The sequence below is a fragment of the Arachis ipaensis genome, chromosome B5 (assembly GCF_059453495.1).
Source record: "Arachis ipaensis isolate K30076 ecotype BB chromosome B5, ASM5945349v1, whole genome shotgun sequence".
Taxonomy (NCBI): domain Eukaryota; kingdom Viridiplantae; phylum Streptophyta; class Magnoliopsida; order Fabales; family Fabaceae; genus Arachis; species Arachis ipaensis.
In genome coordinates, this window is record NC_142440.1 from 151,364,138 (window position 1) to 151,379,506 (window position 15,369).

Here is a 15,369-nt window from a genome sequence, read left to right on the forward strand (position 1 = left end):
TCTAATATCATCTTAAATTATCATTCAAATATTAAATATATTTTTTTTAAAAAAAATAAAAAACTAAAACTCAGAATTTATAAAAAATTAATCAAAATTTAAATAAATAAAAAAATTAAATGTACAATTTTTATTTTGAAGAAATTAAGAGGATAAATTTGATTATAAAATCTAAAAGAGGGAGAAAAAAAAAAAGAAAAAATTAGAGAAATAAAAAAATAAAATTTAAAAATTGAATAAAAATAAAAAAATAAAAAATTAGTATGTCACAAGTTAAGTCTCAGTATTTCAAATACATAAATTTAATATCTCCATATCTTTTTTTTATCCCTCAAAAATATATATCTCACCAAATCAAACAACTTATATGTGTCACTGTAGACAGGACATCAATCAATCACTACCTAAATGTACCCAAAACCACTTTTGGTTCCGAGACACGCACTGACTGGCCCATCATTTATGGCGGCGATTCATCTGCACGCTCCATCGGTCGATCCAGTCCCCACCCCTATATTACATGGTCCCTAAGGTAGCGTTTGGTGGAGAGACAGAGACAGAAAGACTGAGACTGAGAGACAGAGACTAAGAGACAGGGATTGAAATAAATATCAGTATTCTGTTTGGCGCAAAATGAGAGACAGGAATTGAGACAAGAATGAAACTCTAATTTAATTTGCACAAAGGGTAAAATTGGAATTAATTAATTGAAATGAAAGTATTTTAGGTATAAAATGTTATTAAAGTTTCAGTCTCCATCTCTGAAAATTTCAGTCCCCTGTGTCCCTATTTTTTGGAGGTACTAAAATACTGAAATTTTAGAGACAGAGACAGAAATTTTAGTACCAGTCTCTGAACTAACAAACACGATACTGAATCTCAGTCTCTCAATCTCTGTCTCAGTACCTCAAAACAAACGTTACCTAAAAGCTAAAATAGTAAAAATATTTTCCAAATACCACATTAAAAATATTATATATAAAAAAAAACCAACTGCCAAATAAATTATTGTGTGTGTGGGCACTTACAGCCTGACAGGATATATTTTATATAAGTAGTTTATCTAATAACTAATTTTTTTTTATATATATAACCTAATTCGGATTATAACAAATATTGAATAAATATACAAATAAATTGATCCAATAATCCTTAAAATATTTTTGTTATTTTAAAGATATTCGAGACATATTAGTTCATTTATAAAAAAATTAATTTATCTTATAATAATAAATTTTTAAGATTTAATTATCTTATAATAAAATTTGTTAGTAATTTATTTATTGATATATCATATATGTATAAAAATAATTTTAATTTTTTAAAATAATAAAAATATATTGAAGATTAAAATATGTAATCCAAAGTTTATTAGGCCAATTTATGTATTTATTCATAAATATTTAAAGGTTTAGGCGTTTAGCTAAATATTATTATTATTAAAAGTTTTTAATTTTTCATTAAATATATAATAAATACATTAAAAACGGTAATTATTGCATAAGAGGTATCAACAACAAATAACCTCCATCAGAACCAAGTCAGCTTCTACAGCCTCGTGTGGCTTCTTCTTAACCCCGTGGCCTGTACTTATTCTTATTCCTACATACTTTTCTTCACATCCATTTCCATTTCCATTTCCATTTTCATTTTTGGATTTGCATTTGCATTTGCATTTGCGTTTCATTTCTGTCACTTTTAAACTTCTTTCCGTTCTCATTTTGTTTAGACCGAAGAGAATGTGGAGGCTCAAGGTTTCCGACGGCGGAAGCCCATGGCTTCGGACACTTAACGATCACGTTGGCCGCCAGATTTGGGAGTTCGATCCTAATCTCGGATCGCCGGAAGAGCTCGCTCAGATTGAAGCCGCTCGCAAGAGTTTCCGCGAGAATCGCTTCGAACACAAGCATAGCGCTGATCTCCTCATGCGCATTCAGGTACTCTTTTTCTATTTTATGTTAATTTCCATTCTAGTTTTGATAATTTTTCTTTTTCTTTTGAGTTTAGTTTCTTTCTATTTTTGTTTTTGGAGTCTATCGTTGCGTGTTTGAGTTTTTGTTTTCCTCATTTTCTGATGTCATTGTCGAAGAAAGGATTAGTGATTATAATAATGATGATGATGCTTGGTAAAACTTATAATAGTGATTATAATTGTGCTTATAGTCATAATTACAATGGTACCGTGCATTTTTGTAACATTTTTTTGTTTGGCGTTGTTTAGGCGGTATTTTATCGGTATCTTAATTTAATTTGTAAGTTGAGTCGTTTTTGTATGAAACTGTACATCTTTGTTCTTCTTCGAGGTTCCATGACAAATTTGATTCTGCTGGTCACTGGCCATTTGTTAAATTTTATTTTTATTTTAAATGTGGTGATGAGTCGAGTGATATATTTTTATGCTTTTTCGATGAATACACTGCTAGTGACTTTGCATTGTTTGTCTCTTTCATGTTTTATGTATCACTCAATTCTTTTGGAATGATCATATTGAAATAAATTTGTTTTATTTATTTATAATTTATACTTTATAATTTTTTTATTTTTTTATTTTTAAATAAAGTATCAAAAGTTGTAAGAGCATTTGATTAGATTAGTGGTTCCTGTTTGAAAAAAATTTAAGGATTAGACTTATCAATGATTCATACTTTATGTAGAGGAGAAGTGACAACATATGTTAAGTTTGAATAGGTGGGTCTAGAGCGGTAAGATCATGAGTTGTTTTCTTTGCTACATTTGGGTGCGGAACTAATCCTTGGGCAGTTCTTAACCTTGTCTACAAAGTTGGTTGCTATTGGCATAATAATCCCCTCTTATATAAATTCTGCTTTTATTTGTGGTTTTATTCGCTATTAATCAGTCAGACACTGAACTAGTTCATTAATTTCTTAGAAAATTGCAGCAGATATTACTATACTGTGTACTTGTTTGATACTTATTCCTTCTTTGAACGTGGAAATTAATTCAGAAGTGATTTTTAAATCTTTAAAATGAGTACATTTTAGATAATCATTTTATCATATTGTTATACTGGGAGGTTGTACATTATATTTTGTGCTTTATGGTATCAAAGCTATAAGTTTCTGATATCAGAAATTCAATCCTTTTAAGTTCAATGATGTTTCTTACAAAACATTGCAGTTTGCAAAAGAGAACCCAATTAGTGAAGTCTTACCCAAAGTCAGAGTGAAAGATATTGAAGATGTTACTGAAGAAACTGTGACAAGAACATTAAAAAGGGCCATTACTTTCCATTCAACTCTCCAGAGTGACGATGGACACTGGCCTGGAGATTATGGGGGTCCCATGTTTCTTATGCCTGGCTTAGTAAGTTTTGTTTTGAACACTTGATCTTTTTTCCTGTGTGAAATTTTTTCTCTATTAATTGCTATATTCCACATATTCTGACCTTGAAACACATGCTTTTTAACAATACTGAAACTTCAGACTTCAAAATTGTGTTTGAAATTGTCTTCCCTTCCAACTGAAACTATGGAACTCAAATAATGTTTGGGTTAATTGCTATATTATGCATATTCTGGCCTTGAAACACATTGTTTTTGAAATCCTGCAACTTTTGCCTTCAAAATTATGTTTGACATTGTCTTCCCTCTGACCTGATAATTGTGGATATCTAATACTGTTTGGGATATCCAATCAAACAGATAATTACACTTTCTGTCACTGGGGCACTGAATGCAGTCTTAACAGAAGAACATAAAAAGGAAATATGTCGATATCTCTATAATCAACAGGTAAGAGCTTCGTGCCATCCTTCCCTGTAATATTTGGGCTTGTCCGAGAATTCTCATTAGTTAACTGTAACTACAGAACAAGGATGGTGGATGGGGTTTGCATATTGAAGGTCCAAGCACCATGTTTGGCTCTGTCTTGAATTATGTTGTTCTGAGATTGCTTGGTGAGGGACCTAATGATGGAGGAGGGGACATGGAGAAGGCACGTAACTGGATTCAATCACATGGTGGTGCTACTTACATAACATCATGGGGGAAGATGTGGCTTTCAGTTAAAATCTTAGCCTACCTTTGAGTCTTTTTATTTTTTATTTTTAAATTTTTATCATATGAATATTAAGACATTTTTAATGATTTTACTAATGTATATGGTATACTTGTTTATTTTCTACTTCTTGATTATAGGTGCTTGGGGCACATGAATGGTCAGGAAATAATCCCATGCCCCCTGAGATATGGCTACTTCCGTACTTGCTCCCATTTCATCCAGGTTATTGTGCTTTTTTATTCTATTTGTTTATCCATCAATCTGCTCAGAGAGAATACATGAACTAATGGATGGGTAAAAATATTTCCAGTTTAGGAACAACTGGCCACTTAAGTGGTTATCAATGTTAATGAGATGTTACTTAAATGATAGATTGTCTCCAAGAGTTCATTTTTCTTCCATGCTTTACAGTTGAATGTTTCTCATTAGGATGTTTACAAATGGATAAAGTTTCTGATATGATCAGCTTTTGTATATTAGTTGGACTTTTTACCCCAGGAGTAGAGCAAATTACAAGATGATAGTGATAACTCCTTTCAACTTAAACACGAAACCTGATCTTGTTGCTGGAGAGATACATATATCATTTTGGGTTGAACAAGATGACTTAAAGTTTTACAAAAGACTTCCGATGTAAAGTTTGTGCTGGAATTTATTTGTTGTTCAATCTGAAAACTTTTGTGTCGTGATTAAGTAGTGTATATCCTGGTTGCTGAATAAAAGGCTGGTATAGTAGGTTGTGTCATGACTTCATGCAGTATATGCAGTCCTTATTCCTTAAGAATGACTTCTATTGTTGATTACTTATACAAAGAATCATTTTAAAATTAGTTGTCTATGTTTATTGTAATTTTTTTTTTGGTGAATTATCTTTGTTATATGTATTTTTCACTGAGTTATATTTTTTGTGCTGTACAGGAAGGATGTGGTGTCATTGCCGGATGGTCTATTTGCCCATGTCCTACTTATATGGCAAGAGGTTTGTTGGTCCAATCACACCAACAGTGTTGTCTTTGAGAAAAGAGCTCTATAACATACCATATCATGATATAGACTGGGATAAAGCTCGCAATTTGTGTGCTAAGGTTAGTGATGCTTGTAAGTTGTGAAAACATTTTGAGCCTCCACACTTAGAATTTTCTCTTGTAGTTAACAATTGCATGGAAATAGAATCTGCACTTTGTTCCTCGTATTGGCTTCTTTTTCTCATCAAAATCATATGTTGATTATCCTGTTGAATTGATACCAGAACTTATATCAAAGAAAAATCGATTACTATTGTTTATGCCCACATAATACCCATCTACAAACTACAGTGGCAACCATCATGTCACTATTATTACTGGCTACTTTGTTTGCCACCCCTTATCAACCAAGTAATTACTAGGATACTTCTTATATGCTTATCCTTCTCCTTAGAATAATGCCATTGTAAACCACCATTATAGCATATTATCTCCATTTTAAAGCACTGATTCTCCCAAAAAAGCTTTACCTGATAAGTGATAATGCAAGAATGGTTTTTATATATTTAATGTCCTCTGTTGTTTGAATTTTGAAATTCCCCTTGGCTTGAAGCTTGAGTAATGCAGAGGCTCATTCCTTTTGTGATGAAATTAAACTTGTGTGGAAGAATGTAGGTGGGAAGTGTCAGGCGGTTAGAAACTCCGTCAATGGAGCATTGCAAATCAGCATTTGATTTCTCTAGAATTGTTAACTACCAATTTAATTGTGCTAAATATAACGTTACAAGAGGATTATCTTTGTTTTCATGCAGGAAGACTTGTACTATCCTCATCCATTCATTCAAGATGTTCTTTGGGCCACTCTACACAAGGTCGTTGAGCCCATTATGATGCATTGGCCTGGAAAAAAGTTGAGAGAAAGGGCTCTAACGACTGTAATGAAGCATATACACTATGAAGATGAGAATACTCGGTATATTTGCATAGGTCCTGTAAACAAGGTAATTGTTGAGAGGGAACAGGAGTCATGAGGTTTCCCTTCAACTATTCATTGTTTCTTAACTTCCCACCCTTTGCATTGGGGTATTAGAAATCTCCTTCTTTTCATCTTTGTATAACTTGCTTATCTGATGACCAAAATAATTGTTAGGCTTTGGTTACATATTGATTTACTTTTACTGTGTTATTTTCGTTTAGTGTTGAACTGTTGATTATATTTTTTGTGGATGTCTGAGCACCTCTTCGTTGTTCCCTATATATATATATATATATATATATATATATATATATATATATATATATATATATAACTGGGGACTTGATTAGCAAAAATACTGATAGTTTTTGTTCATTTATTTTTTGAGATAAAAATGAAATACTAATTATCTTGTTAATGTTATTCTGCACGATTCTCAATCAGGTGTTGAATATGCTCTGCTGTTGGATAGAAGATCCAAATTCAGAAGCCTTCAAGTTGCATCTTCCAAGGCTTAATGATTATTTGTGGATTGCTGAAGATGGCATGAAAATGCAGGTCCACATATTAGTCAACCTATTCTCTCTTATCAGAGTGATCAGAAGATGTTTTTGATTTAATTGGACATATTCACAGATGATTAGGAATGATATGGGCCTAAAATTGATATTATATGGTGCAAAACAAGTAATATGTGAAACTATTGTTGCAGCATTATTGAGCTTTTCTTAAGGTCATATAATTTACCTGTAACCAATTTTTGTTAAAGCTTACATCACGAAATTTACTTGTAACCAATTTTTGTTGCAGGGATACAATGGAAGTCAACTATGGGATGCTGCATTTGCGGTCCAAGCAATTATTTCATCCAACCTCATTGAAGAATATGGTCAAACTATTAAAAAAGTTCATTTGTTTATTAAGAAATCACAGGTAACTTTTACACTTTTATTACTATTGTTGCATCGGTTCACCCTTGTTGATCAACATTTCTCTTTTTCTTGCAAAAGGTTTTAGAAGATTGTCCAGGTGATCTTAATTATTGGTACCGTCACATTTCCAAAGGTGCTTGGCCTTTTTCAACTAGAGATCATGGATGGCCGATATCTGACTGCACATCTGAAGGACTAAAAGTAATTATTGATTGAAAAAAGTAGAGAAATTGTACTTGTTTAATTTATGCTGCCACATTGCTAAATATGCTACTTTCAGGCTGCTCTATTACTTTCCAAAATTTCACCGAAGATTGCTGGTGAGCCAATCAAAGCAGAGAGGCTATATGATGCTGTTAATGTCGTGCTCTCATTGCAGGTAATAGACTCGTCTTGGCTGAAGCTAGATTATCTGAATAGTTTGAGCAAATAAATCATTGATAGATTGGTGGAAGAAGATCTTCATTTTATCTTTTTTCTTTCTTGTAAAGATACCGTATCCTCTCTCTATTTAACATTTTCTTTCTCATTAATTTCTTCATTTTTTCTATTAATATTTATTTATTTTAAATATCTTGTTTGTCTGACTGTGATCCACGGTGCATGAGCAAATAGTTTCCTTAAAATTTGTTGAATCTGTTTGAAGAATCAATGTTATTATCTAGAGATGTATTTATTAATTTTCTTTTCCCAACTCTTCAGAACAAAGATGGTGGCTTTGCAACATATGAACTCACACGATCATATAGATGGCTGGAGGTAACTTTATTTTATGAATAATTAGAAATTAGCCTACTTGACGAGTTGATCCTGAAAATTTAGGAAGTTGATTTTGGATTAAGATTAGATACACACTTAGATGAATGCTTTCTCTTGCAGATAATAAATCCAGCGGAAACTTTTGGTGATATAGTTATTGATTATTGGTAAGCTATCAAATGCTTGTTCAGTATAAATTTTCGCATTCCTCTTCCTATCCCTTAACCCATCATTTGAATCTTTTAATATTTCTATTTGCTATATGCTATAGTTATGTGGAATGTACATCAGCCTCTTTGCAAGCATTGGCATCATTTCGGAAATTATATCCCATGCATCGCCCAGAAGAAATAAGCCGCTGTATTAAAAAAGCCACTGCATATATTGAAAGCGTTCAAGCTTCAGATGGTTCATGGTTTGCTACTCCCTTTTTGGAAACCACTATTTTCAAGTTTTTATCTATTGATTTGATAGTTGATTTATGCATGTTGTGGTTTCGACCTCTTGCTTTAGCATGAATGGAACTGTTAGTTTAGTAGACCTCTAAACCACTCAAATCTGCTTAACAGGTATGGTTCATGGGGAGTTTGCTTCACCTATGCCACATGGTTTGGGATAAATGGGTTGATTGCTGCTGGAAAGAGTTACAGTGATTGCCCAGCCATCCGCAAAGCTTGTGAATTTCTGCTGTCTAAGCAGCTTTCAAATGGTGGATGGGGAGAGAGTTATTTGTCTTGTCAAAACAAGGTTAATTTTACTGTTTCTAAATGCTAATATCATTTATTTTTCTTAGAATTTAGAAATTCCTAAAACTACGAAGCATTTGCTTGTGGGAGAGTCTTTTCCGAGTAGTGCATGCATAAACATGATAAAGAAGTTGCTGAGATTATAACTTCCTGGGAAGTGTGTAGGAAGGAAATGAGAGAGTATAAGACGATGAATTTTATGAAACTGATACAATTTTCATATAACGTATTGCATTTTGTTTATAAGTAACATTCAGTTAGAATACTTCATTACTTTCAGGAATCTAAAGGCTGAGAGTTATAGTTATTTTTCTCCCAATGTCTGTTTTTCAGGTGTATTCAAATCTTGAAAACAATAGGGCTCATCTCGTAAACACATCATGGGCCTTGCTGGCTCTCATTGCTGCTGGACAGGTATATACAGCAAAATATTTGCTACTTTTGTGCTGTTGCCATGGTTTTGAACTGATAAATTTATTATTGCACCAAATCTATTCTTCATTGAGGTAGGATAATTTATCACTTCGAAAGTTTTTAAAAAACTTACATAACTTATATATATCCCACCTGCGTTGATGCATGTATTATATAAAAACCATGGCAATGCTTTGCAAATTCATGTTATCTTGCATTTGTCTTATCATATAATTTTATATTTCACGTGGAATGTAAATGTGTGAATAGGCCAAAAGAGATCCAAAACCATTGCACCGTGCAGCCGCATATTTGATAAATTTTCAGATGGACAATGGTGACTTTCCACAAGAGGTATTGACTTCAAAACCCCATATCTTGCATTCTGTATATAATTTAAATTGTTAAAATAGCAAAAGAAATCAACTACTAAATCAATATTTCTTTTCTCTCCTGTTAGGAAATCATGGGGGTGTTCAACAGGAATTGCATGATCACTTATGCTGCATATAGAAACATATTCCCTATCTGGGCATTGGGCGAATACCGATGTAATGTGTTGCAGGCTCGTTAATCTTGCTCTATCTGGAAGCTGTCTGAACTATTTCAGTCTTAGATCTTACTTGTTCCATAATTCACTTCTTGAACACTTCATGACTAAATTAGTTTAATAGTGAGCTAAACAAAGAGCTGACTTGTGGAGGATTGCAATGTTAAATAAATAGAGTTAACTAAATATAGGATAAGAACGTTTTGCCATAGTTCAGATGTTAGAACAATAATGATACAACGAAAAATTTGACTAAAATCTTGGTTGAATGTGTGTTCTTCCACCCGTTAGCGTGAAAGATGTTTTTGTTTGCAAACTGCGCTTCCGCTCATTTTTAACATGTTTGTGGTAGAATAAAACTATGTAGAGCTACATTTTGACATTTTTTTTTTGTTCTTGGCTACATTTTAACATTTTATCTACTTTCTGGATGAATCAAGTCATACTTTGATAACATCAAACAAGACACATTCATCTCTTCCGACTACTCTCGTGATAACATGTTAAAAGTTGCTTAATTACAATATGCATGAGTCACAGTAGTGCATAATAAAATTTGCAAAAATATATTGAAAATGTTATGTTACCAATAAAACATGATTAATATTTACAACTGTTTTCCTTTAAAGATTTTAAGCCAATGTGTGCATTTTTGTTTGAGTCTACTTGTAACAAATATTTTTAATATTATAATGATTCGGTATTGTCGTATTGAAATTTAACCTTTTCATTTTTTTTTTCTTATTAAAGATAGAGAGATTTGAATCTGCGACCTCTTAAGTGAGTATGAGAAGACTATGTGATTTGAGTTATAACTCATGGACAAATTTAACTTTTTCATTGGAATGTATAATTTTTACTTTTTCAGTAAAAACTAAAAAGTAAAATTTTTGTTTGGAGATCAGACATTAAAAAGTTGTGCCCCATATATAGGGGTGGCAACGGGGCGGGTAAGGGCGGGTTTTTGCTCTACCCGACTCCGTTTCGCCCGACAAAAAACCCGCATGAAACCCGCCCCGCCCTACCTTTGGGTAGTAAAATGTTAAACCCTAACCCGCCCCTGTGGATACCCGCCCCGCCCCTATAATTATTAAATCCAACAAATAAAATAAAATTTTTAAAATTATATAACCACCATCTACATACATAACATAAATTAAAGTAAAAATTTATATATGATATAATATTATTAATCATTTACTAATTATTTTATATATGTTATATATATTATATATATTATATACCGGGGCGGGTAGGGGCGGATTTAACCTAAATCCGACCCCGCCCCGCCCCTCCCAAGAACCCGCCCCGTTAAAACCCGCCCGGTGTGGGAGCAGGTAATTACCCGCCCCGAACGGGTAGGAGCGGGGTGGGTACCCGCGGGTTCGGGTAGTGTTGCCACCCCTACCCATATATTTTGAATTTTCATTCTTGGGTCAATAGACTCAATAATACCTACTTTTTTTTAATGATCGCTTGCTTTCGTCGTAGAAACTAGAAAGAGATAACATGTTTTCGTTTTTGGTCTGAGAGAACGATTAATCTTCATCAGCTTATTTAACTCTGAAGCCCAACAAAGCCCAAATCCAAACTGGGCCCGAGACACGCTCCCCAAATTCAAATTCTATAGCTTACGGCGCGAAAATTTAAAGCAAACGGAGTCAGACATAGTTTCCCAGATAGCAAACAAAAAACAAACCCATGAACCTGTCTCACACTTTCTCTCATTCCTCAATTTGCGTGCAGTACCCTGTTGGTTCAGTCACATTTTCCCCTCCCCAATGTAACATATGTAATAGCTTCGAGATTCTCATTCTTGTTTCCTTTCATTCAAATTTCAGTTTCAAGTATACTGTAAACTATTCCTCTGTTATCTTTTGAAAACTTGGTCTATTCTTATCATTATATTAATGTATTCGGATTTGGATATAAGTTAAATTTTCACATATGAGTTATCATTCGTTGCTTTCAACGAAGATGAAGAAGCCACACTCGCAGCAACATAACAACCACCAATCGCAAGCGAAAACGCTCTTCGAGCTGAAGCAAAAGGTAGTTACAGCTCTCAACAAACTTTCCGACCGCGACACGCACCAGATCGGCGTCGAGGAGCTCGACAGGACTGCGCGCTCGCTAACCGCCGATTCCGTCTCGCCGTTCCTCTCCTGCCTCCTCGACACCGATTCCGACCAGAAGGCCTCCATACGGAAAGAATGCGTCCGCCTTATGGCCACCGTCGCCGCCGTCCACGGCGACCTCGTTCTCCCGTACCTTCCGAAGATGGTGTCCAGCATCGTGAGGCGGTTGAGGGATGCGGATTCGGTGGTTAGGGACACGTGCGTGGACGCGGTTGGGGTTTTGGCGTCCAAGATTGTTAATGGCTGCGGCGGAGACAGGGCGTTTGTGGCGGTGGTGAGGCCGATATTCGAGGCGTTAGGGGAGCAAAACAAGCACGTGCAGAGCGGGTCGGCGATGTGCCTGGCGAGGATTGTGGATAATACTAGTGATCCTCCAGTGGCGGTTTTGCAGAAGATGCTTGTAAGAACTCTCAAGTTGCTTAAGAATCCGCACTTCATGGCGAAACCGGCACTTGTTGAGTTGAACAAGAGCATTATCCAGGTTCAGTTTTGTAATTTGATTTGATTTTCAGCTCTATTCGTTTGGTTTATGTTCCAAATTGATAGTAATAGAAAGTTTCATGAGATACCATGCTATTAACCTATTACTCGTGCATCTGCGCTTGAATTAGATGACAATGTATATACATTAAACTCAATTGCTTAGACCAAAATGATTTATATCTGAGATGGTTTAAGTCTTGCAATTCGAATTCAATTGCAGTGGAGGTGGATTTTGAGCTGTAGTTATGAAATTATGTGATCAATTGAACAAAACATTTGAGTGCAAGTTTCAAGAGCTTTCATCTGGCTAATATTAGTTGCAGTGTGTGACTAACTGTGTGTTGTTTTTTATTTTATTTTATTTTTTATTTCAGGGTGGGGGCGCTCCGTCCGAGAATGTGCTGTCCACTGCTATTGCTAGCATCCAAGAGGCCCTAAAGGACAGTGATTGGGCGACACGCAAAGCGGCTGCCGTGGCACTAGGAGAGATTGGTTTGAGTGGTGCTTCTTTCTTGGCATGTTTAAGGGCTTCCTGTATTCGTTCTCTTGAGTCATGTAGATTTGACAAGGTCTTTGTCAATCTGATATATTATTATTCACATAAATTAATGAAATGAACCACATGTTTGTTTCTTGTGAACTGATTAAGTACTTGTTGTAATTGGTTGTAGGTGAAACCAGTGAGGGATGCTGTTTTGCAAGCACTTAAGTATTGGAGAATTCTTCCAGGCCCTAATACTCCTGAGCCTTCTGAAACAGGATCCTCCATAAAAGGTCTTCTTTCACTTTTACTAGAAATTTTATCTCAGGTAGTAATATTCACTCCATGCCATAAAGATTCAACAAAGTTTTAATGGTGGCTATCCGCTGTTGATGGCCTAATACAAGTATACAACCTTCTTTTATCCGACATTGGGATCAGCTATATAAAACTTTGAAAATTACTTAAACATAGGCAGAGTTTATTCGGAAGAATCTTTTTCTTTTTTATTCCCACAAAAAAAAAAAATGAACTAATCTTGAGCACATCATCCTCTGGTAATGTGAAAATGTTCTTCATGCTTATGATTGTCAGCCTTTTTTTTATTTTTTTTCCATGCTTTTGATTTCGATTTCTTGTTTTTGTGTCTTGCTGCCACTTATAGCATCCACAGAAAACACATGCAGAGGTGACTCGGCTGATCTTAGTAGTACAACCGAATCTGGACAGAGAGATCTCAAGGCCCAAAAGGTTAACACAAAATCAACAATGGGAAGAGTTCCTCTGTCTGCTAGAAAGGGAGGTCAAAATTATGCCGGAAATAATCAGCATCTCAAAGACGATTGGCATGTTGAAATTGCAGTTCCTAGAACTCATTCTATAGTGGAATTCCATAGCTTGAATGAAGATTCTGAGAGTAGTTCTGTCACCAAGCCATTAGAAACAATTAGTGTAGAAGTTACAAGCATGCGCGACATTGGTTATGAATATGTTCCTATGGATGACAAGCAGGAGTGCTCTTCTGTCTCTAATCTTACCAATGATAACTTTGAGACCAAGTTTTTAGCTGCTTCTCATGAATGCTTTATAAAGAATGGATTTCAGAAGCCACTTGCAAGTGAACAGTTTGGTGAAGAAGGAAGTTGTAATGAACAAATGTACTCCATAAAGTCTCAGAATCCTAGAAGTTCCGGTTCTACAATAACAGAGCAAAATCCCCATGCTCCACATGAATGTTGCTGTGTTCAACTTGCAAATGATATGATCTGTATTCAGAATCAGCTTTCGGATATGGAAATCAAACAGGCAAACATGATGCATCAGTTACAGGTATTCATACACCAGTGCTTATATGCACAATTTCTTGAATATAAGTTTTGTCCTTAAGTGTTATCAATAAGAGTTGTTGCCTTTTCATGATTCTCTCACTTGGCTAACGACAACATAATGTAGAAAATATCCATGTGTTTATCACGAGGGAGTATAGAAAAATGTTAGTTCTGTAACTTATGGTACACTTTTAATTTCAATGCTGGACTTGGGTGTTTCTCATTGTGCATCACATGCCATATGATATACCTTTTACTTGATATGCTTCTAAATCTTTTTCAGATGTTTACAACTGGCATAATGGATGCCCTTTCTACAATCCAATCAAAAATGGTAGGCTTAGAAAACGTAATTGATAGATTAACTCAAGAATCCGTACAAGGAGGAAGACATTCTTATTCAGAAAACTCCAAATTTTTTAGGCCGAGTCAAAATACAGCTTCTCCTAGGTTCTCCACATGCACTCCAAGGCCATCTGTAGATATTAATGGTAAGCCGTCTGGCTTGTCATCAAATAAAAAATCCGAAAGTTGGGAGAAGAAAACATTTTCAAGGAGCCAACCAAGGAACTTTGCTGGAGATACCGCAGATTCATGGAAAAGCTACAAGCCAAAGAATGCAAGGAATTTTACAGAGAAGGATATGTTGAACAGTTCTGCGAATGATACACGCAGCATGATTTCTACTCAAGTGAGAAAGAATGATGATATCTTTTCCTGTGCTACCAGAGCCAAACCCAGAATTGGTTGTCGTGTGAGTAATACCAACTACTGGAAATGTGTGAAACGGCTTGTGAGTGAAGGGGATCTAAACTCTGCATACATGGAATCTCTATGCTCTGGTGATGAACTTATACTTGTTGAGCTTCTGAATAAAACCGGTCCGGTCATAGAGAGTTTATCAGTGAAGACAGTCAACGTTCTTATTAGTACTTTAGCATCATATATTCTTGAAGGAAGATTCTTTAATACGATAATCCCCTGGTTGCAGCAGGTGAGTTGCTTACTATTGTTATTCAGAGTAAAATTTTACGCTTGAATTGGTAGTTTTTAACAGTATGGAGTGTCATGTATTAACTTCAAACAATTTATGGTATTTTCTTATTTTAGATTGTTGAAATGAGCACCATCCATGGACCAAATTGCATTGCTCTCTCCATTGAAGTCAAGGAACAGCTTCTATCTGCAGTTCAGGAAGCTGGGGACTTGAATATTATCAGTCACGCAGAAAGAAGGTGTGCCACTGAGTTAGCAATGAAGTTGCATCATATATGGGGTAAGATTAATGAAACTTCATAATCTTTGTATATTTGAGGGGAAAAATGTTCATGCCATTTTCTTTATCTAGTGTTGGGTTTAGTCAATGGTTCGTTGCTAGTCATTCTGAAATTAAGTAACTTCGGAAGTTTGTTCATGATGTTTGATAGCAATGTATATTGCAAAGATTGTGTTTTCTTTGTTTCAGCAATATGCATCTTTGGCTACCTATGTCAAGATATTGATTGTGAATCATGTTTCATTTCACTTTTTAAATCAACATAACTATCTTAACCTTGCTCATTTTCCATTTATTTATA

The 15,369-nt window shown here is 34.8% G+C and overlaps 2 protein-coding genes across 2 annotated transcripts; both read left to right on the forward strand.

Annotated features, from left to right (window-relative positions):
• The first annotated feature begins 1,540 nt into the window (after positions 1 to 1,540).
• Positions 1,541 to 9,392, forward strand: LOC107644501 (cycloartenol synthase). Its single transcript, XM_016348369.3, has 19 exons — positions 1,541 to 1,586; positions 1,730 to 1,937; positions 3,139 to 3,324; positions 3,663 to 3,752; positions 3,829 to 4,023; positions 4,158 to 4,242; positions 4,939 to 5,105; positions 5,798 to 5,986; positions 6,406 to 6,519; positions 6,772 to 6,894; positions 6,972 to 7,094; positions 7,174 to 7,272; positions 7,596 to 7,652; positions 7,773 to 7,819; positions 7,924 to 8,067; positions 8,222 to 8,399; positions 8,732 to 8,812; positions 9,083 to 9,166; positions 9,273 to 9,392. Exons 2-19 carry the CDS (start codon positions 1,740 to 1,742, stop codon positions 9,384 to 9,386), a joined length of 2,274 nt encoding a protein of 757 aa, XP_016203855.1. The 5' UTR covers positions 1,541 to 1,586; positions 1,730 to 1,739; the 3' UTR covers positions 9,387 to 9,392.
• Positions 9,393 to 11,071: 1,679 nt separating this feature from the next.
• Positions 11,072 to 15,287, forward strand: LOC107644503 (TORTIFOLIA1-like protein 2). Its single transcript, XM_088486560.1, has 6 exons — positions 11,072 to 11,981; positions 12,358 to 12,552; positions 12,655 to 12,757; positions 13,129 to 13,793; positions 14,076 to 14,786; positions 14,903 to 15,287. Exons 1-6 carry the CDS (start codon positions 11,310 to 11,312, stop codon positions 15,089 to 15,091), a joined length of 2,535 nt encoding a protein of 844 aa, XP_088342686.1. The 5' UTR covers positions 11,072 to 11,309; the 3' UTR covers positions 15,092 to 15,287.
• The last annotated feature ends 82 nt before the right edge of the window (positions 15,288 to 15,369 follow it).